General features: G+C 33.0%; 1 protein-coding gene across 1 annotated transcript in view; it reads left to right on the top strand.

Annotated features, from left to right (window-relative positions):
- LOC109608946 (kinesin-like protein CG14535) overlaps positions 1-24,435 on the top strand; it is a 131,794-nt gene that overhangs the window by 7,311 nt on the left and 100,048 nt on the right. The window contains exons 2-3 of the mRNA XM_020025505.2: positions 13,619-13,728; positions 19,553-19,805. Coding sequence (XP_019881064.2) covers positions 13,619-13,728; positions 19,553-19,805 — 363 coding nt within the window. The remainder of the gene's footprint in view (positions 1-13,618; positions 13,729-19,552; positions 19,806-24,435) is intronic.

A 24,435-nucleotide genomic window follows, 5' to 3' on the forward strand; every position in this document is an offset into this window, starting at 1 on the left:
TTTTCGATAAAACTTTTTGCAATAGAATATCTCTCGTTATCATTTACGTAGCTGATGAAAAATTCCTGAACTTTATTTATACTTCAATTTTATGCCCGTAATAATGGATTTTTACTTTGCATATACTTTGTGCTTGTACTTTGTAATACAATAACTTAGGAACAATAGCATACTATAGGTACCATGTATTTCTTCTTGTATGAATAGAAAGCAAGTTTCATTTTCGTTAAAATTATTGAAATTATACAAAGATTTTTCATAAAATGATGTAATAAACGAAGCGAGATGGAGTACGCAATCTTGCATTACTCATGAGAATTCGTACAAAGGAGATGCCACGTATAAAGGACGACTGAATTCATTATGTTAGTAAAGCCTGTTTCTTAATAAAAACATTAAACAATGCGCCAAAGGAAATCCAATATCCTTGTATTCGTTAATTTAAGTATTCAATATTGTTTCAAGATTTCAAATTATTTCTAACTAAATTTAAGATAATTACAAAATACAAATTAATGGCTTTTGAAGAAATCTAATAATTAAATATTCAAATTTTTATAGAAGGCCACATACTCTGTTAAAAAATATCCACTTTTAATGTAATTTATGTTCGGATAAAATTGTAAATTCACGTGAATGGTTAGGTCATTTTTTACAATCATTTTTCAAAGCATTTTATATAGTTAGATTTTTTACATTCATTTTTATGAAATGGGACAATTATAAAAAATTTACTGGATGTATAACATAATTGAAAACCCAAATAGAATTGATAATAAACAGGATTGTTTGTGTAAAAGTAATTTTTTATTGTTTTAGAGTTTTAAATGCATTTTGTATGCTGGGAAACGATTCCAAAACATAAAACAAACTAAAAATAAAACTCTTTCAATTTTAATCGGGTTTCTAAAATGAATTTTGTAAAAGTAAACTTTTCATTGTTTCCCTCGAAGCACCATTTTATGCAAACATTGTAGACAAAAATTTATTGAAAAATCCTAATTAATGAGAACGTGAATAACGTTGGTTTCTTTATAACAAAAATCAACTTCAAAACCCACATGTGTGTGACACAAACAACATAATTCGCTTTGAAACAAAAGACCTTTGAAGTTCTATTATATAAAATAAAATTACATGAAAGTTGAAACAATATCATAAAACTTTTACGTAATCAATTTTAAAACAATTTAAATTTTACCTTTAGAAAATCAGTTGAATAAAAACCGGACTTGAACTGAAAGCAAATCATACCAGTCAATAACCAAATCACAATAGCAGCCCTGATTACTGTGGAAAAATGCAGTTTTACGCAATTGAAAGCATTTTTTATCCCTTTGACATCGATTGCGTATTTTTTTTGCCCTTTCAACTAATGAAATCAAATCTTCTTTGGCAAACAAATGAACCGTATTATGTATGCTGTACCTGTTCAGACAGTTTCGCGTTTCAGTTCGATGAATGTTTTGTCCTAATTGCACCATTACCACTGTAAAATTTTCGATTTCACCATAAATCACATCGTTTTACATTTCGATTGAATTGATGCTGCTTTTGTTACAAACTGCGCTTCTTAATGCGATGTTCTTTATTGTCATGACGAAATGTAACAAAAACGCATCATTACGAAAGGATATTATGTTGGAATTTTTTAGACTGAAGTTCAGTCAAATATAAAGGTATTTAAGATGAGTGATGATACGCAGGCCTAATTTAAACCGGAATTATTTTTGACCTCATGTTCTGTTCCCATCAAGATGCGTAATTTGTCACCTTTGTACAAGATTAAAAGTTGTAATCGTACGCGATAGATCAAAGATGTGAAGTGTCAGTGCTTATGTGTAGCTATTTCGATATGAGAATATGACAAAACGTTGAAGAGGTCTGACATATATCCGCGGCACCTGTTGTCGAACCATAATACACCCTCTGCGCTGCTCTTCTAACGGCTTAAACGCCTAAAATCTGTTCTGTAAAAGGGTCGACAAACTTGGCCGGCATCCGTTTTTAAAACGCCGGGTCCCGGGCGCAGAAAAGGTTGCTTATCTGTGCACGCCAAACCTTCGAGAGTCTATAAAATGCATTCAGATTTGGCAACACAGAGGCAGGGCATAAATTTTAAATGTCTGAAAGTCTATAAACCAGTTTCCTTATACGGGAGAATTCTAAAACGATGAAGAAGAAAAAAAAAATCGTTCCGAGAGCCCAGACTCTAATCTACGGACAATCGGCGAGCCACTTTCGATTTCAAAGAGAACATTCAATGCCTATTCGGGCATTATCCGAACAAAAACAAGAATCCTTTATAATTTATAATGAGTTTTTTAAGACAATTCACTTTTATTTACCTATTTTACCACTCAGTTAATTAATCTTCAAATTTATTTTTCATTGCCCCATTCTCTTCTTATATTTAAAACATTTTTTACGATATAACATTTTTTCATCTTTAATTCAAACACATTTAATTCAACAGATTAAAATTGACACGTTTGTTTAAATTGTCTGATTAATTCTAAAAAAATTAATCCAGAATGGATAGCGTATTTAAAAACTTTACGACGTGATAATTTCTAATTTTATAAACGTTAACGTTAACATCGCCTGGTGCATGTTTAAATCTTGATAAATGAACCATCGTATATTGATAACCTCTTTATATTAGTAAAGAGTCTCTGCACCAGTTCAAAAGTGAGCCCTTAACTAATTCCATCGGCTTTATGTAAATCACTTTCAAAGTTTTATCGAAGCCGCCCGCATTTGTGATTAAAATCGTGATTTTTATAGGTTAAAGTCTAAACTAATGTTTTAGTTTTAAAAGTGACTCAAAGGTCTTATATAAACTGGATTTGAGCCACTAAATACGTCGTATTATAATATATCTAGAATAATTTTAGTTTCTTAATTTGTATGTGGATACTGAAAGAAGAAAATTTGAATATTATTGTTTCAGTATTCTAAATATTTTAAATAAATGAAGACATTTGATTTTAGAAACTACTTCAAAAGAAGATCAGTTTTTATAAAGGAGGGAGGCAACGACTTTATTGTTTATTTCTCAATCAACTTTTCAGAAAAAATATATGGGTAATATGTAAGTCAATGGACGACTGAAAGAAAACACATTAAAATATCAAATGCATTTATTTCTGAATCACTTTTATGAAGGAGATCTGTTAATTATCTGCATTCTCATAGTCCAATTCAGTTCTTTGATCATTTTCTATTGTTATTAGCATTGTTTGTATTGCTTCCATTGCGGATGTTCGCATCTCCATCATCTGCATTTTTATATTCTCACATGATAGATTTCTGCCACACAACGAGTGACGATTATCATGTGTGTCACGGCCAACGAAAGAACTACCGAACTAGACGAGTGCACCATTGTTTGTCAACCGTTTGACCAACAATGCCCATTATGTAGACACCGTCCTCATCAGAGCCGTTCTGCCCGGGGCCACGTGGGGGGCCACGTGACGCCCATTCAACGGTATACACAGCCTGTCAAAAATATTACGGACGTTTTTATTTGCCCGATTAAGCACGATGTGACGACTACTTGGCAGAACTTATTTTCGTCTGAATTAAATAATCGCGTGCCTTTGGTTGCTATAAATACGAGACAAAGAATGGTCGTTGTACAAAGACTAGCAACTTAAACTTAGTTTGAAAATATTGCGAATGATGCAGCAGATTGCGAACATGGATATCATTAAGCTGGAATGAGTTGTGTTGTATGGTTTAATAAAGAAAAATGTGATGTGCAGTTTAAGGCAAAAAGGCGGAAACAATTCAGCCAACCCAATTGCGATTATATGTAGATGCTCTTAATATAAAAAGGCACTTTATATACACAACGACAGGATTATACCGAGTTCCTCCTTTCAAAGGCTACTTTTGCCAAGAAAATTAAATTACTGTAATTTTGTTGGATATTTATTTAATTTTTTTATTTACTTAAAACATGGTATTCTTAAAAGTATTGAATTATGTTTCAAAGCTCTCTAAAACATTTTAAATATTACGTCACTGGGAACTTACTTGTACTAGAAAAGTCTAGAAACCTACCCCGTAAATTAATTTTGATAATACCCTAAAAAATTCACAATTTAATTTAATGCAGTTAAAACGGCACTTGTAAGATCATTTACGCATGACTAATGTCGACTCTCAAAACTGCAGCAATTAAAAATTGAGCTGCTTTTTACAAACAAATATTTAAATGATATGAACGGAACTTTTCAGTAATTTTTACGGACGGAAATTTCATTTTAATTGAAGCCAGAACTGAATATTTGTTTGACTACAGAATAAAATTATAGTTTCATTTTGTTTGTTGGAAAAACAAAAATGGTACGTCCGACTGTTTTATTAAGATGGTAAATTTAAATAAAGAAAACTTACTGAAGAATATAATTAAATTTTAGCATTGTTAGAGAGCTATTATGTCTTGTAATAATTAGAAACATAAATTTGCATTAACAATCAAGTTTCTTACATAACTAAAAGAATATTTAATATTTTGTTACTATTCAATAAAATTATTACAAATTTGTAAAATAAATGTTTGCCAACAATTTACGACTCTATGTTTCACATCTGTTAGTTTTGTTTCGTTTCGTTAACATTTTAATTACTTGATAATTGAATTGCAAAGATGCATAGACAATAAAATTTTATCATGTTACAACAAACTGGTTGTAAACTTTCCAGTTTCAAATCTTGACATACAATTTATATCAAAACAAAGTTGCCCTGTCTATAAACTTAAATTTATATGCAAATATATGTGCAGACTATGGAATAAGATGTAAAAATCGACCAAATCTATCTCGTTCCTAAATAATAAAATATGATCTATAAAATATTTCAGTGCGTAGGTTAAAGTTCAGTTTATATTTCATCCACTTTACTGCATTTACGTGTATAAAATAGAGACAAACACGCTTCGTTGAAATTAATTATAAATGTCCAATTAAGAGAATATATAAATTTCATTTATAATATTTAATATTGGATTCGCTCATGGATATTTGAATTTAATCAAGTGTTTAAAATACATTTTTCCGGCAATTTTCGCAATTTTGTAATGTGCAGGAAATCAATAAAATTATAAAACTGGCACAACTCCACTGTAAGGTAGCATTGTAGTAACTCAATTCGTCATTTTTGTCGATAAGCACTCTTAAAAACGTCTTGTTTCATGCTGCGATACATTTATTTATACCTGACATTTATGATTGATAGGCCCCAATAAAAAATGAATAAAAATAGGCAAATAATTTGAATATTTAAATAGATTTGAGCATAGAAACATGTTGGTATGTAAATCAAATGTTCGTGCGACAACAATTTTTTGCAGAATTTGATTCCAATTTGTAGATATGAAGTCTGTTAGTTGCGCAGATTACATTAGAGATAAAGCATCAGTTTCCAGAAATATAGAGAACTTTACAGTTTAATACCGCCGAGAAAATTTCAGTCATAAAAGTAGATGGACATTTTCTATTTTGTTTTCGTAATCCGGACTTAAAATGTATTGGATTTTAAGAAGATTAAACTGAAGTTAATAAAGTTTACTTGGGATGCGTTCGAACCATGACATTATGTGACTTACACGTCCCTTATTGATTTTATGATCTTTTTTTACTGTTACTTTCACGACGTAGATATTTTATTACACGTTGTTGCACAGCAGAAATTTGTCATTGGAACGCCATGTAATTTAATTTTATTGTTCTGTTTTAAGAGCCAGTTGTAAACGACAAGATTTAATTGATGAAAGTAAATTATGAAGGGGTCAGTGGATGTTGCTTTCAGGAAACTTTTCCTTCGGTACAACTGAACTCTCAAAATTTGTCAATTGCCGGTTTTCCATTTGCAGGTGATATTTATTTCAATTAAACAAGTTCCGTCATTTAGAAACTTGTATCCGTAAAACAAAAAAGTGGAGAAAACGCAAACTGGCTCTTGTCGGAAGGATGGCAGTATATTAAAAAAGTTTCAAGCACAATATCGAGTTTCGTATTTCAAATTGGACCGAACTAAATTATTCTATTATTTATTTTAACATTAAACTAAATATTAAAACAACACAATTAATAATTAATTTAAACTTTCCATAACTGTTTAAATTTAAACATTAATAAACAGATGAACAACAAAAGTAATTAAATTGTAATGTAAACTAACACTGGCATTTGAAATCATTCATCATTTGAATAGTTGAAAAATATTGTTTTCCGGTCACAAAGACCACAAAATTTAAACATTATCAGCAGCACATAGTGCATTCATTTAAGGGCAACTTCCAGTGAAATTAATTAATAATTATATAGTGTAAAGTTGGTTATTTGAAGTTCACTTAATATTTATGCCAAAATATAGAACTAGTGGCGGTATCAAATAATGAATAATTTAGTTTCGGACCTATACATTATGATGAAATATGAATATCAGTTCGCTGCGACTTTAGTTAAACACTGGTAGGAAGTTAATAATTGGGCGCATTTGATATTTCTGTGAGCACACCATTTGCCTCACATAGTCGAGATTGTAGTCGGCACTATAAGCCTCATTAATGTTAGAACTTTACAATTTATTATATTCAACAGATGTGGGATTAGCATGTTCGCAGCATTGTTAAACCCTGCGAAGATTTCAGGATGGACCACAACGCAAAATTTTATTTTTAAAGTGTAACTTGGCCAAAATTCATTAATTTTAATGCAGTTGTGACTGAGTAATTACATTTGAAGCACACATTTTTGTGAAGTTATTTTACTTGTTTCTGATACATTACACTGAGTATAAATAATAAGACAACAGTTGATCTTCTAGCAACATCCAACCTATGTAATCCGATATTTGTTTGTCTCCCCCTCCTACATCTACAACCACTTTTCGTTATTCACATTACAGTGGTTGTTGTCATATCCAACTAACGAGGTAATTGATTTATCCAATTATTTTTCTCAGCTGTTCCGTGTTGATTTTGCCAGCCTCACCCCGCCTTCGTCACCTTGTTTGCCTTAACGTGTTACTTATTCATCCCCCTTGGACCGTAATCGTATCGAAATATGTGTTTGGGGTAAATATCGACGAACATGTACTAGTACATGTCGTTAGTCATTAGAACTAACTCGAATAGGTAAACATTGGCTAAATTGCCTCGGGACCTCTGCGTTTCTCAAACTAGTTTTCTGTTTAATCTCTAAGTGCAAACATTAGGTTTTAAGAAATTTATTTGTCGAGTTTATTTCAGGTGGCTCCTGACCTTTTCTGGCATATCATAAAAATTTAAACCAAAATTCACCTTTCATAAGGACTGTGATGGCTCACAAAGATATTAGTGGTTGGATTTTTTAATCCGTGCTTTTTTCACAGAGAGGTGAATACGAAACGTGAAAGTTGCGACGTGTCGGAGCATTGTTGCGTTGCTTTCTTGTGAAAAAAATACAAATATCGCTCACTTCGAGGCAAACATTAATATGCGAGTGCGTCCAAACGACAATGCCACGGGATATGAATTTATGAGAACTGTATTAGGGGTTTTTCGGAATATTACGGTTCCACCACGTGAAATATTTGACAAGGCAAGCCACATAAAATACTCTTCCCTTTTATTAAAAGAGTTACTGTGACTATTTTTATTTTATAAATGTAGGTGCACCGTTTCCAATTTAATTTCAAATAACTCAACTGATTAAAAATTGAACAATTTTAGTTTGTACAAACAAAACAACTTTTATTCTGAATGTGTGTAAGTGTAGTGTTTCATTAATAGGTCTCCGCAAAAATATTTAATTTGTTATTCACAAATCCAACATTGAAAATTGTGAAACAGCTTTAATTAAAGTTTCCAATTATTAATCACATTTAATATATAGTTCTAAACTGTTTATTGCCATTAAATGGCAGCGAATTTTAGTTTCATAAAGCTTGTATGTTAAAATCAATGTTTCAAATTAGATGAAAACAAAGCAATGGCTAATAAAAGACATTAATAATTTAATTTGCACTAAAATATAGTTTGAATATATTACTATAATGTATGTGTTTCATTTAATTATATATAATCAATTATAATTAAATAAATATATTCGCATTTAAAATGTATTTATTTTAACACAGTTTATAGTCTAACAGTAAAAACTTATTTCTTAGTACAAAACTCACTCAGATTAGGGTTTAACATCTATTTTTATTTGACATTTCTAGTTAACTTGTTCGACATACACTTTTTAAATCACTTGTGAAAAAACCTGCTTCTTGAAACAATAGTACAAAAATAGATGTTCCAGGAATAAAAATAAGAGATCACAGAAGAGCAAAGCGACAGTAAAAATCACAAGAAAACAATTAACAGTGATTCTAAGAAGCAAATCAGTGATGCACAAGTATTGTATCGTTCCACTATGTGATCACTGACAAACAAGCGTTTATAACACTTCAATAGTTGTTCAACTAATTAGATCCCCGGTAATTGAACCAATCGGAACTAAATCCACCCTAAAATTAATAAATAAATCAATGCCCTAAAACCATTGCACCCAGTTACGAAAGTAAAGTTCTGTAATACAGAAACTACACAGTTTACACGGGCGCATAAATTTTGATGGTGGAACTGTATGTATTATTTACTAATGTGTATACACGGATAGGATGTACAAATAAATCACGTGATACAATTAGGGAGAACATTCAGATCCAGCCAGTATGTGTATTTATACTAGAGAACACAAACATGGGGGCATTTCTTTGAGGTGCGACCGGTATTTTTATAAATATGGGGGCCGATTGTGATCGTGATGCTGGACCCTTCAATCCTGCATGGATCGGTGCATCACTATGGTAAATCGTTTTCATGTAGATTGAAATTAGGACCCGGACCATTACTGGAATTAGTTTTAATAGATGTTTTAAAGGCTGGTAAATAATTTCATAACAGAGTTTTTATTGCAACAATAATAACATTTAGGTGGTCGACGAATTTTTTGAATTGATTTTTATTTCCAACGTTCCAAAATGTGTGGCGCAGCTCATTCGAATAAAACACAGTTTGATTAGTTATGCACACAATAAAATAAATTAAACAAAATAAATAACGTTCGTTTGTTGTACAGTGATTTTCATTGTGGAATAACACATTGAAACAAAGACAGGCTGCTATTTTTATAACTAATCAATTACAATTTACACAAAGTGTAAATATTTATTGTAATTAAACACACAATGAACGATAATATAATTCGTTATAATAAATGTGCAATCCATTGTTCTGGCTCGGTGCAATTGTATTTAAATAAATAACATGGAACGACGGAAGAAACGGCCAAAAAATTGGGGTGCACGAACTGGAAAGTCTATTGTCGAAATGAAAATTCACAATTTATTAATTGCAAACGCTGGGTATAATAGGAACTGATAAAATTGCGAGTTTTGTAGCCGCTGTCGTTAATTAATTGAAAACAAAAAATATCGAACAAACTTTCCCCTGTTGGAGTTTTCGTTTTACATTTGCACATTTTAATCTTTTTTATGTTTCGATTCAGTCGATGTTTTTTATTTGTAGATGCGTTATTAAACTGTTTCGGTATTGGTAAACTAGATAAGTGCCGATTAATGATATCAAAAATGGCTAAACGATTCTGGAATTTCGTGAGCGTTTTCCATCATTAGATCAAATTCAGCTTCCATTAACCGATTCGCCTTTCGTGTAAGTTTTTTTAGAAACGTCCTGACGACTTTTCCAAGTTCCGGCAATACTTTCTTTTCAGCACATTTATTATGCGACAAAGACACCCGTAGATTTAAATGATCCCACTGAAACTTTAAACGCCACAGTCGAAGCTAGTGGCTTACTTTGATGTTGAATACCGAATGAGGACGGGGCTTTTGCGAATTTAAGCTTCGCCAATGTGAAACCCGATCGGTTCGACAATTCGTCTAATAATTTTAATTGTTTGTAGATGCTTTGGCGCTGCGGGAGATGAGATATTGAACGTGGCACTCTGATCGATACCTTAATTAGATTGTGAACGTACAATCGTCTTATTCACATCGTTTCCAGTTTAGGACAATAAAATATATTGTGTTGGAGCAGATTGTAAACCGAACCTGTCTTTTAAGACTTCCAAAAACATTATAAGGATTCTCCTCCAGTTCTAATTGAGTGTGATCCACGAAATGACTCATCGGTCACCGTACGAAATTTACGAGCTCCTCTTTCGAAGTCGAAAAAACACGGCCTTAGGCTTTGGAGCGGACTGATTAAATCGACGTGGGGCGCTTGTCTGTTTTATTGCCACTTTTAATGTTTAAGACATGTGTGTGTGGCTCGTTTCACTCCCCGCGAGGGTTTCATTGCTGGTTTTACGGTCGCCGATTCCCGGAACGAACCACTATTAGAGAAACATGTCGACAGTGCAGAAGTGACGTACAATCTGGTGAGAATTTATACTGTCAGATTTGCGCTTCGTTGTATTAAGGCTACTGGTTGTTCGCCAGCCATGCACATCTGGACTGGGGTGTCCTATAAAATGTCAAGTGTGGCACCGGAGAAAATTATTGGAATGTTTTTAATGCGCTGATCCTTGTGTGTCAGACTCAATGAACATTAAAATTAATGTTTTTTCTGGATTAAATTTATAACATTAGAGCTAGGATAGAGGACATTCAATGATTCCGTTTTATTTGTCGAATATTATACATTTAAAAATATAAGAAGCTTCAATTTACAGTAAACTGCATTTTAAATATATATATATATATATATATATATATATATATATATATATATAATATATTTAAATCAATAATTGGACTACATTTTATGTAGAATAAATATTTAATAACAGATAACAAAATCGTTTTTGAAATCATCCACTACGTTTTAAATACCATAAATTCCATATTTATTAACGTTTTATTTAGTTTTCGTTGAAAATTATTTAAACATTATAAATCACACAACCGAACCAGACATAGCTTTTATCCACAAACAATGATAAATAATGCTAAATTGTTGGTTTTAAAAATTATTTATGTACTTTTTGGGCCAAACAAAGAGTAATTTTAATGCGAAAGATCTGTTACGTATTAATCAAGATTGGGTGGCCCAAAATAAAGGTTTTCTTGTTTTAAATCTGTCTGTGTCGAAAAATTAATGTCTGTAGTCTTCATTTGGAGAATTTAACTGTCTGGAGTTATTTGCCATAAGATTTGATATCCGCTTGTAATACTCTTTTTAAGATTTTGTCTTAAACAGAATGGATATGAATATTTAAACTTGTACCTATCTTGAAATATCCTTTCACATTTCTTATTTAAAATACAATTTCGCATGATATACATACGGAGATGAAGTTGTTGAAAAAAATTAACCGCTACCATTCGAACTGATAAAACTCTTTCCGACATGATATCTATATTCTTTACATCCTTCGTAAGTATATGCTTTGTTTGTTGTACTGAAATCGATTTATTTGCCCACTTTTTAACGATCCAGTTTCGATAAGTGAGTGAAACCGTTTCCTTTTAGTGTGGCATATATTAATCATCATACCATAACAATTACAAGAGTCAATATTTTGCCAGCGTAATAACCCGCCGGTGGATGTTAATCACCAGTTTGAACAAGCACGGCTTCGAAATTAGATTTCGCAACAGGACGTCGCCGTCCGTAGGTGGCCGCGGCCGCAGAAGTTGCCGTAATCAAACAGTGAAATCCATCAGAGTATTTATAACGGTAATAATGCAATAATCCCGCCGTTTCGAACCGCCAAACTGTCACTGTTCGTTGCATAAAATAAAAGTTTTTATTGTCCTGGAAACGGCCTTATGGCCGAGATATGGGGCCGTCTTGTCATGCAGTCGCGCCTTTTAATAATAATAAAAAAAGGCCATACGCTGATAATGCATTTCGATACAACGTTGCAATTTATGTTCGACAGAAGAGATACACATTACTTTTTAACTGGTAATAATAGATTTTACGGTTTTGTTATCTCCAAGCATGAATGGTTAACGAGAATGTACATTTTCAATATGTTTTAATGGAGTCTCAATGGATTGCTTGCAAAATAACTGAAGAAGGTACTAATAGAAGGAGATCCGAAAATTGGAACAATGACATACTTTGTCATCTTAAGTGACATAATAAGGAACAGGAGGATAAGTTACGAGATGAATAAGATAAAGGAAGAAAACATTTCTTAAGTGAAAGACGCTGCTGTCTTTTGAAGTGGATATATTACAATAAATAAATTATCAAAATAAGTTTTAATAAGTAATCTAAAATTAAATATAATTGCATTAACAACAGAACTTTTGCACCAGTAATAAAACACATCACTAAAGGCCATGGGACGATAAGAATACCGAATCGACCCATCGACGATACTTCGATGCTGCAAGTTTCAGATCTTTATCTATTACCGTGAAACGATTGATCTCGGATCTGCTTATAAGAACCTTAAAAAAACGTGGTTAATTTCTGAATTTTGATTTTTAACCATATTGCGATAACTATAAAAATACGAAACTATTTTTTTTTGAATTCCTCATTCAATTTTCGATGAAATTATGAGCTTCAGGATTTTTTTAAAACGGTACGTCACATTGAAAAAAAATTAAAAATCGAATATTTGCTCAGAAATCGATTTCTTTTTATGATTTAACTCATGAAATGATAAACTACAGGACTTTAAAGTTAAGGAAAAGTTTAAATTCTCTAAAACGTAGTTGAATTATATATAGCAATAACAATAGTATTTTATATTGATTTAATCATTATATTATGGTTAGAAATAAAGTTTATAATTATGATTAGAGTTCATTACATGAAAAACAATTATTTTTATATGAGTGTTTCTGTTGTTTTCACAAGTGCAGCAATCGCAAAAGTTTTGTATTTTATCATATCAAGGGTTAAATCATAAAAAGAAATTGATTTTTGAGCAAAAAAATCGATTTTTAATTTTATTCAATGTGACGTACCGTTTTAAAAAATTCCTGAACCTTATAATTTCATTGAAAATTGAATGAGGAATTCAAAAAAAAAAAATAGTTTCATATTTTTTACTGATTATCTTATAAGTACCAACATTTAAAAATAAATAATAAAAGGAAAATTCAAATTATCTACCTCAAAAAACACGCAGTGTTAAAAAGTTGAGGAAAACTTTAAGAACTGTCCCATTAATAAGAAAGTAATTAACTGAGACAGCAAAAAGAGAAAAAAAACATTAGATAAAAGGTAATTAATAAAAATTCAAAGGAACATTCGGAGACAATACTAAAATAAAACATGGCAGACAGATAAATTTCCGTTGTTACCAAGTAACGGAGAAATTTGCAAATTGCTCCTTGGGCAAACATAAAAGGTAGAAATAACCCAATTCATCTTAATTACTCGAGTTCGAGTAAAATGATTTCCGCCCGCGCACCATCACCTAATAAATTAACGCAGATTCCAAATGAGGATGATAAAATGAAATTCATATCCGTGCCCGGATTTCGTGAATATAATTTCACAGTTGCAGCTCAGTTTTACGGGTGTGCATATTTGTTTAACAAAACGTCGACGAAATCTTATTCTTATATCGTTTTACAGATGGAGTTTTCTCGTGCTTTCCATCCGGGAAAGCGTCGTGCCACCCCGATCCCGGTTTTGCCGCCGAGGATACCCACTCCGATGCCCCTCAATAACAACAACAATTCCAGGTGAGATTTATGGGCACTAACTAAGTGAATTAATTTTTGCATATCCGATTTGATTTGGTAGAAAAAAGGGGTATGTAGGGAATAGGGAATCTGATTGTAATTTATTGCATTTGCCGGTGTAATATGCAAACACGATCGAGAATGGGAAGAGCATAGAGTAGTTTTAAAATCAATTACGCAGCGATACACGAACGGGACAACGTAAATTAAAAATTCCCTTTAAATGTCGACTAATTACTCTCGGTTCGTGTGTCAGTGTTGTATATCAATCAATAGTGAAAAGAGTGAGTCTTGGGCATCAGCAAAACAACAACAAGCCCTAATGCACTATTTATAGATGCAGAAAAGTCTGTTTAATGGTAGAGCTCGTCGATGAAACGCCTGCGTTTCTACGTTTAAATGCTAGTTGAATTATAAACTGACGTGCTGTAAATCTACGTGTAATGCGAGATCTAAGAAGTTTATTAGTCGATGCGGTTAAACTTCCGCTTTATTTATATTCCATAATCTAAACAATCTAGCGTAAAAGCTGCCTGCTCGTTTCACCTAAAGTGAAATGTGGCGTTTGACAAATTGGGATCGCGTATCATCACATTCCCAACTCAAGTTTATATTCGTACACAAAAACAACTAATTATTTATTCATTTGTGTTTTGCGGTGCGCTTAGTTTGAATGCATTAATCGTGCACTAATGTACATTCATAACTTCACAATCTGCCGGAATAATCTTTACACATTTTGCATACCAAATGCACGTGACTGATTCCTAACTTGAATTATGCGTGATGTGGTGATCAATCAAACCGCAATCACTTTAAAAATAAATTTCGATTAACGTGTTTAATGAACAGCAATCACAATTATAATTTTCTTTCTGTGGAAAAAGGCTTTTTGCCTTTTGACCGATTACGGCCACTTAAAGTATTCATTACAGGAAACTGGCCGCATAAAATTAGTATTATACAGAAGTCCAATGCATGAAAATATTCGGAGCAAACTGCCTTCTTTCAGCATTGCATCGAATAAAGAACGCGTGACGAAAGGTCCCTTTTAATTATATTCATTTTTATTTTTAATTAAAAATGGAAACATAAACATGGCCAGCAATTATGAAGTAAACGGCCGTACTAAACCGAACTACCGTAATTCAAGCACATATTTCAGAATTAAAATTAAAAACACTTTCCACTCTTCATCCCCGTAATCTTGCTGCTGGCTTATTTTTGTGCAATCGCAAAACCGCGGCCCGGCTTACATGTAAATGAAAGATTCTAATTAAAAATATCTCGGTTGTGCAAAGGAGTATCTCTTTTCGACTACATCATGCGTGCCAGTCTTTTAATCGCGAAGTAGTTTTTATATCTGTTTCAGCGATTACACACTTCCATGGTTTTCCTTCTGTCTCTCGCGGAACTTATATCCGTGTTCAGAGAGTTGCAAATAAAAATAGTCGGTGGATGAAAGACGGGGGTTTTTGCCGGGACAACTTTGAATGGCGCCCTTGTAAAATGTTGCAAAGCCATGGACCGCATTACTTCCACGATAAACAATTCGAATCGTCGGAATTACCTTTTACGAGATTAAATTGACTTGGTTTAAACGAGCCATGTCTCAGGCTTGTTTGTAACTCACATGCCGCGAATGAGCAGCAAATATTTAATCGGTTTTTTAATAAAGTTTGGACGATGATAAACATGTATGTAAGATAGAATAAAACCATGAATTTATTGTCCGTAAGTCCCCAAATAAAATTATTGTATTTTCCTTAATTTTCCTTTTTGCTTAAATTATTAAATAATGACTTATTCACATGAACAATCACAATGTGTTTTCTGATTTAATTAAATTTACTTATTCTCATCGTCTGGGAAATTTGCTGAAAACTCGTTGGGTTTATAAACGGAATAATTGGATTTTGTTAAACTGTTAATGAGCAGTTTTTGAATACCTATAAAACTTTAAACAAACTGCATATCAAATAATTGTGCCTTTCGATGCACAAGTCTGGATAATTTTAATTTTAATTGACGTGTTTTTTCTCCGAGAAATTAATTGCTAGTTATTTTTAAAAAGGTTTAAGGGGAATTAGGTGATAATTATTAATGAGGTTGGAAATCGTCCAGTCAAAGAACTCGAATTAATTAACGTTCCTAGATTTATAAAGCTTGAGGCGAAACACTTTTCCTTGTAAAAGGACAAACAGTAAGAAGCCGAGCTTTGATCCCCTTATTTTATTGTATCCGACAGAATTATTATTATTATTATAATTATTAATTAATTGCATAATTTGATAATTTATTATTACATGGCCATCTAAGTAAGTAAAACAACTTAATTGCATCTCCAAAAGTGGCATCTTGTTCCGCGACGTAATGAATGTTTTAATTAATAAACTTTTTGTTCGGGCCACAGGATGATTGGTTCAGGGAATTGAAAATAACCCGGCAAAAATCCCATTTGCACTGATTTATTATAATGTTTCTCGTAACGTATAGCCGCTCACTTGTAGAATGTGGTGGCGATTTTTTGCACGTCATTCACTTAATTTCCGCACAGATGTATGAGCGTTCCAATTTTCGAAACCAGTTTCAAAATCTGCTTATTCCATTTATTTTACTCGCCTCTCTTGTAACACGACGCGTTGCGTAATGTGTAATTGGCGAAAAAAAAATACGCGATCTTAAGACGTTTTCAGGCGGAGCAACGACTGCGAATAACTCCGAGTTAATTAAGCATGTATCGTAACCAATTAGTACGACACTGGATTAATTTGGGAATATTAATAATCTAAATCGGCCAGTTCTGACAGCGTCTCGTTTCAAAACCAATATTATCCGGATTACGCTAACGGCAATTCAAATACAGAAATTCAAATTACCTCTGTTAATCTATTATCTTAATTAATTAATATTAAATTAATATGTAATGAAAATTGATAATTAAAATATAAAGATAAAACGTACTTCCTTTGTTCTATTTATATCAATATTATTCTTTGTCATCAACACATTATTTAATTACGCTTATTTTTTAAACGAAATTAATAATTTTATTTAAAAAGAAATTGCGCCAAGAAAAATATTCTAGGGGTGCCATCTATGGGAAAAGTGCCAAACCAAAAGGGAGAACGGCGTCGAAACCGTCGTGACGCCTTCGGGGAAAATTCACTGTTTCGCCGTTCGGCCAACCGATGGCGCTGGTAACCAAACAGCAGGAAATTTAATCCTGAGCCCCGACATAAAATAACGCAGTTAGTGAATAATGCAATATGTTAAGGAGATTTATTGTCCTGTTTAAAAACGCTTAAATTACATATAAAAACGCCGAGCTCGTTAAGGTAATTTAATGAAGTGACAATTAGTCTTGTTTCAGTTAAGGAATGTTCCGTTGCTTTCTTTTGTTTTTGGCATAAACTAATTTTGAAATTAATTGCGGGGTTCAAAGGATATCGTAAATAATTATGTATTGCAATTAGAGAACATTAAAATGTGTAATTAATTTCATTTTATATATACTTAAAATAAAATCTTATAATTTAATAAATTCTAAAAGATAGAACTAATTTGCGGTAATTTTTTTTTTCATATTTTTATTTAGTTGCCACGAAAATTATATGCTTTTTTATTTGAGCCACTCAGCCAGATAAATACGAATTTTTGTTTTTAATTTACTTAAAGATATTTCTAGAATTAACGGTAAGCTCAGTTGAGATGAATTATATTTTGAAATTAGAAGAAATTTCAAATTATTCATTCATTTACTTTTTTAATGATTTCTTTATTCAATTACAAAACACAATAAGCCCTAGTTGACCAAAATCGGATATGAGTTGAAATTTGCTCAATCCTGAGGCTTAAAATTTTATTTCTCTTACAGTTGTATGTTAGTGAAACCTTTCTTTCACCTTGTTCATAGCTGGAATAACCCAAATTTTCTAAAAAGAAAACCAAATTATTGTGGAGAAAATAAATCTTTATAATCGCATTTGAATCTGGAAATAGAAATAGAATATTTGTATATGGATATGTTTTGTCAAAATTAACGAGATTGAAATATTGCGGTTCATTTTGACATGAAATTGAATTTTTTAAGGTTATTGCAATTATTTATTGATAAACATAATAATCTACTGAACTGGCAGAAATGGCTGAAAATAAATGAAAAGTACATGAATTTGTACTTTCTACAGTTAACAATATATATTTATATATTTTGAAACAAATTATGTACCGCTGGATGCATAATTTACTCTCTTTTCTAACGAAATATTTATCTCAATCGGACTTGTCATTAATTCTGGACGCCGTAATGTAAAATTTTAAACGTAAAAACACAAATTACAATATTAAAAACGTAATTTTTTTAATATAAAGGTATAGTCACTTTTGTTTGAATTAAAGAAAATAATAATTAAAATAAAATTTAAAATATTTATATATACTGGAATATTAAATTATATAAAATTAATATTAATATTCATAGATTTATTTATTCAGTACTTATTATACATTTCCCAAGCAATAAAACGTTTCTAAATAGTTTATTTTGTGCATTGTCTATTAAAATAATGAAGCTAATTTAAAATTCGATAAATTTAATACCGATTGGGAGTAATATTAAAATCGTCGTGACAAAAATTCTGCGTAAGTAATCGATTATAAGTGCAAGCCATCTGGGGGGTATAAAATACTTCCACAAGTTAAAGAGAAATGGGGGAGAGTAAAGATCGCAATGATTTATAGCCAAGGAACTTATTGTAACGTGACTTAAATTTTAAATTGTTTTATTGTTTTTTCCTTATATTAAGGGATGAAGGGAAGGCATAATTTGATTCCTGAGATATTTTCCATTTGATTAATGGAATCCCGAAAAAGGCATATGGTTAAGGGAAATCCTGACTTGAATTCGCCTCTTTTTCAGAAGGATGACATGACAAATTATGTTTATAATTCTTTGAATATTATACGGATGGAAAAACATTTGGATTTCGGTATTAAAAATTGACTTTGAATGAAATTGGAATCCCATTCGAATGTGAAATTGGATAAAATTTGACTTATGATTGTCAATTTTTATTATTAATTTCAAATAACGTTTCGTTCAATTAATTTGGTACAAGTACAAGAGATTAATTTTTCTAGTCTTGCAAACCAATTTTGTTCATACTTGCCTCAAAAGAGACTTAAGGGTTTATGAGGACTTCCCGCACAATACATTAAATTCGCTTTCATTCCAGCAGGAACATAAAAATGCCCCGCTAATCGGGTTCTCCATGAATGAATGCCGCAAATACCGGCGTGATTTGGGGACAAGAAGTCGGCCTTTAAGTCGACGCAGGGGTGAATTTGGCGCCATTCTGAGGCCGGGCGCTTTTTACAAATTAATGAGCCATGGATGAAAGGGTAATTGGAAAAATAACGCCGGTGCAGCTGGAAAACCGGAGGGGCCGCGATGAAATGTTTGACAGTAACACGAGAACTGATGTATTGGGGACAACACCTTCGGCCTCTCTCGAAAGACTTTGATTTATTAACTTCTTTGTGGGGAGAAGAAGTTTTGTGAGAAGTTTGATTAAAAATTGACGAGCTAATGGCTTTATATGCGATCTGTTAATGTTTTGCAAAATCTCTGACTTTTCCAACTGTAAATGAAACTAATAGGTTTGTGTGAACATGGTAAGAATTGTAATCCAATTAAAGAAACTAATCCCACGTCCACATCCGATTTACGCACCAAGTTTATCTCGACATTATCCACACTAACATGAATCCAAATTAAATCCCTGCTAAATCTAGGTTTGACAATTCGTTTTTTTTTTTGCAGGCCGAACAAACCAAGAGAACAGATAACGATTAGCACAATATCCGGCAGTCCGAGTAGCATCGGCATCGGCATCGGCATTGGCATGGAACCGGCCGGCAAGAATCAACAGCAGCAAAGTTATCAGAATTCCCAGTTGTCCCATCACTCTGCGACATACGGTTCGGACGTTCCGATGCTTATCACAAAGCCGTCTTATAAATTGCTTGATAATGATGTCAAAACGGCCTGGATCAACCCCAGACTAATCTCCAAGGTAATTTGTGCTTTTTTTTCTTCGCGTACGCTCACATTTACATGACAATTTGTATGCTGTGTTCCACAGAGGTTTATATAAGCCTACACAAGTTGAAAAACCACAAAATGATTCTTCCTGTCTTCTAAATTGTAATGTACTTTTGATGGTCTACATGATTATTATTCATAAAAATTTTAAAAGCAATGAAAACATCTAAAGTCGTAGATCCCAATAGGATAAAAGTTTCCTAACACAACGATAACAATATCTCATAAAATTTCGAAATGAAATTTTAATTAACAATTTTCGTCCTGCAAAATAATAATGATTAAATATTAAAGGTTTTATGGTATTAACCGTGACATAATCATTTCAATTAATTCAATAAGTGTGCATAAGGGCCGGAATTGCTATACGCACTTTTACGATAATTGCAATTTTGAACTCATTACTTAATTATTTCTATCGTCAGGAGGGGCGCGAAAGCCTTCGACGTCTTATATTAAGAAATAAATCATCACCTAACAGCAACCACTCTGTCCTGACCCTATTTCATCTTTCCCATGTAAATTTAATGCAAATTAGATTGACGAATTAATTAAACTAGATTAAAAAATGTCTCTGATGATTGTCTTCGAATGACGACCACGGAAGTTTAATTAAAATTCTGGTTTTCTCAATTATCCTTAATGATTTCTATCTGTAAAGTTTCAATTCCAAGAACATGAACGAAGAGAAATGTGAATCTTGAAATAGCTTTGCATCTTTTTGCTTCTTTACGTCCATGAGCAACTTAGATTTCACCTTGAATTATCCAAGACATTTCTCACTAGTGTTTCGCTCCAGCCTTGGGTGCAGTTTAATATAAAATAAGTCTGTTTTAATGAAATTGGAGGGAGGTGCTACTAGACAGCGTCAACGTACAAAGGGCAAGTTTATTTCTATTATTGTCAGCGAATACGAATTGTGTGCACTTTATGTGGAATCCGGGCACAGACACATTCATCTTTCGAAAAGTCCGTGAAGTCTCTGGACTTGCATTCGGCCATTTAGCGGCGACCATAAAAGTTTCACTTGGTCTTGGGTCCTTAGTGGTTTTCTCTCCCCAGTCGTTATTTTATTTTCCTCGTTCTCCACTGTTTTTATATTTTCGCTACTGTGTGTGTACGCCGCGTAACGGCTAATTTAATATATCCCGTCTTTGTGCCCACCGCCTCTGATTCTGATGTAATAGGATGGACTTTACTGCCAATCCTTCTGGATACGGACTTTATTTATAACCGTGAATTACTCAATAAAATATTATACCGTTTTTGCACCCGGAATTAATAAGCAGCACACGGACCACATCAAATCCAATGGCCAATAAGGTTGCCCCATTTTAGGGCTAAAGCAACGCTACATAATTACAAATAGGATACTTGTCCCAATTTTATTTATTTTAGTGCATTATTCACTCCCACACTCAAATTAAATAAGTGCCCAACATTTTCTTGTGGCAAAACTGCTGACTGCCAATATGTATCCGACAGGGTGCTGATTAGCCTCGCATAACATTAATCCGTGGTATTGGCGCTGAGCAAACAAAGCCATCTGCCACTGCACCAGTGATTTCCGGCGACTTCTCATCTGACTCATAATAAATATTGCCGTCTTAACGACTGCTATAAGCCTCATTAGGTGTCCACGAGGGGTGGAACTGAGGTCCACCCCCCAACGATTTGCTCCGAGAGTCCAGAACGTCGGCCCGTGATGCATTTCCATTCGTTCTCCACTGCTTTCGTCTGGTAAGTGCTCAATGGGCCATTTCTTTCGCTCCGCTAAATGTCCCCCGAATTAAGTGATATGGCTCCGGTGGTTTTTCTGACCGCGATTTTCCAAACGTTTTCCGGGATAAGCGATGTGTCAGATAAAATTTTATTTTAGCCAGATGCAACTCTGGTGGCTAAGCAAATGGGTCTGTAAGAGTGTTTACTGGAGAATGTTCTTATGTAAGTACAGAATTGTTCGTTTTAAAGTATCTCACGTTGGGGAGTTTATAAAAAAATAAAAGTTTGCAGAAATACAATAGTGTTAAAAGATTGAAGAATTGTTGACTGAGTTGAGTTTATTAACAGCAGTATGAAACATTCTAGTAGGTATAATTCCACATTTATATTATATATAAGTAGATGGATGTTTAATGAGGTTGATTTCTAGATGCATTTGGAATAATCTCATGCACTTAATTAATACTTTAATGAATTATTCATAAATATTACTAGAAGTTATCAACCTCGAGACAAAAGGCGGAACCGACTTGTAACCATTTAAATATGTTTGTCGCTTCCAATCACCGATACACGGACTGTGAATGAATTCCTATATAAATGATTAATCAATTCTATTAACTGAATTAATAAATTACAAATCCATTAACTACTTAATATCAAGTTTGACGTAAAATTATCAAGAGCGTTGAATTTATTTATGGAGTGTGAAACTTAAAGCCCAACTAATTACCATCTAATAGTTATTCAATCGATCAACTCACACATACAGTTTACAACTTGCACACTTGATTTTCATAAAGCGAGCAGTGAAAGATTTATACGAGCACCTAATGGAACTTTGATCCCCATTCAGAAACAATATTTTTTAAACGTGTCAGCCCGTGAACTTTTCCACGCACCGACGTTTTCGTATAACGTAAGTCGCCCCCAAATCTATTATTCATGTATAAGTTCTTTTGACCCCGCACTAAGGACTTTGGGGGCGACAAGTTTTTATAGGCCGGGTTACCGCAATTGATGGCACATCCACTTAAACATGACCCCAAAATAAAATTGCAAACGGGAGATTTTACGTCTTTTCTGTGTATATGGGGAATTAACGGTCACATGTTTTGGGGGAAAAAAGTGAAAATGTTTATTACATTAACTTTTTACTCTCGGCCAGTCTAGCAAAAACATAAAATTAAAATGCGAATGTATTTGACAATTTTGTGATTTATAAGGTGACTTAAAATGAACAACTGTTCCATAAAGGTTTTCCCCCTTTGTGAACATTTCGAAAACGCTCCCAGACGTGTATAACACGAGATTTAAACACAATTCATAGAGAGGGTTTATTCTAGTCGAAATTTCAATTTTTGTGCCCATGACGCAGACTTCCTGTCGCACAGAGTTCGCCGATTTCCAATCTATAGTGGAAGTTGCACCGCTCACCCCGTTCCATTTCCTGCGTAACTCTCCCTTAATAATAATCTCATTCCGAAACATCAATTTCTTCGCACGATGTAAAATGCGTGTCCCCCCCTTTCGTGTTGTTTGTTCCTAGCTGCTGGCTTTCACCGGTGAATACTTTTAGTTTTGAAATTTAATGGCGGGATACGTTGGCATGAAACCGTGATATTATATGTACCTTTGAATGGAGTGTGTATTTAAATGTGAGAAATTTCAGGACAATGATGGAAATGCTACGTTTAACATACAAAGGTAGTAATATAAGTTGGATCGTTTCAAAATTCTTGTACCTAAATATCAAATTGTAGTTTGATATTTGAGCAGATAAGAGGGATGAAAAGACGAATAAGAATTGACCAATTTATAGTTTCTACACTTTTATTTCTGCGAACTTGTTGGTGTAATATGAAATAATGCAACCGGGGGCGAAACTTCCACAAGTCAACATAAGCCACACGTACTTCGATAAACATGCACTCGTGCAAAACTTCTGATCCTCCAGTAAGAAACAGCGGCTTATATCTTTATTCCCGATTCATATATTCGTCGTGATACGTTGTTAAATTGCTGATCGGGCGAAAGATCCTCTTTTTTCTGAACGGGAAAACGGGATTTCAAAGTCTCGACGAGATGCCATTATGCGAAATGTGCATTGTCATTACTTGTGCGTGACGGCGAACGCATTTTGAACGGCACTTTTTGTTACACCGGGCGCAATCGGAGATAATTGTCTTGGTCTTCGGGATTGATTATTGATTTTCGTGACTCGAAGATTCCTGGGCCATAATTGTTTTTCGAAGGTGCGAGGTAATCACCCCAACAACATCTTCAACATAAATAAGGCTCGTGGGGAAAATTGAATCTGATTCTAAATTAAATTGAAAAGTTCGATACAAATATCAAAGTAATGCTTGAATAAAAATTATCTAGACATGCTGAAACTATAGCTCCCATCTGAAATTTGATAAACCATTGTTTTAAGGTTCTCTAAACGTCAATCATTGAATTTAATGACCGCAAAAGTACGAGTATATGTTACAGTATCGAAGTACAATGTAATTTGAAATCCATAATCAATAATTCAATTTACTTGATTGACTTGTATTATAATTTCAATATCATAAAACAATCCAAATTTAATAGGGAAACCACAATTACTAGAAATAAATTGATTCAAGTTCTAATAAGGCAGTATTACAGATGTTTTTGTTGTTATCAATGACATATAATATCAATACTACATGTATTCAATTATTGGGGAATTTATGATGCTAATTTCAGCTGTTCCAACCCCTTCAAATAATACATTAACGATTTACGATTAAAAAAAGGCCGTAAAGCAATTAACCAACCAAATTTACATGTAACACCCTTTTCGTACAGCAATCAATCAGATAAACTGGGACCATTTGTCAAAAAATCGG

This window comes from Aethina tumida, chromosome 7 (genome assembly GCF_024364675.1).
Source record: "Aethina tumida isolate Nest 87 chromosome 7, icAetTumi1.1, whole genome shotgun sequence".
Taxonomy (NCBI): Eukaryota; Metazoa; Arthropoda; class Insecta; order Coleoptera; family Nitidulidae; genus Aethina; species Aethina tumida.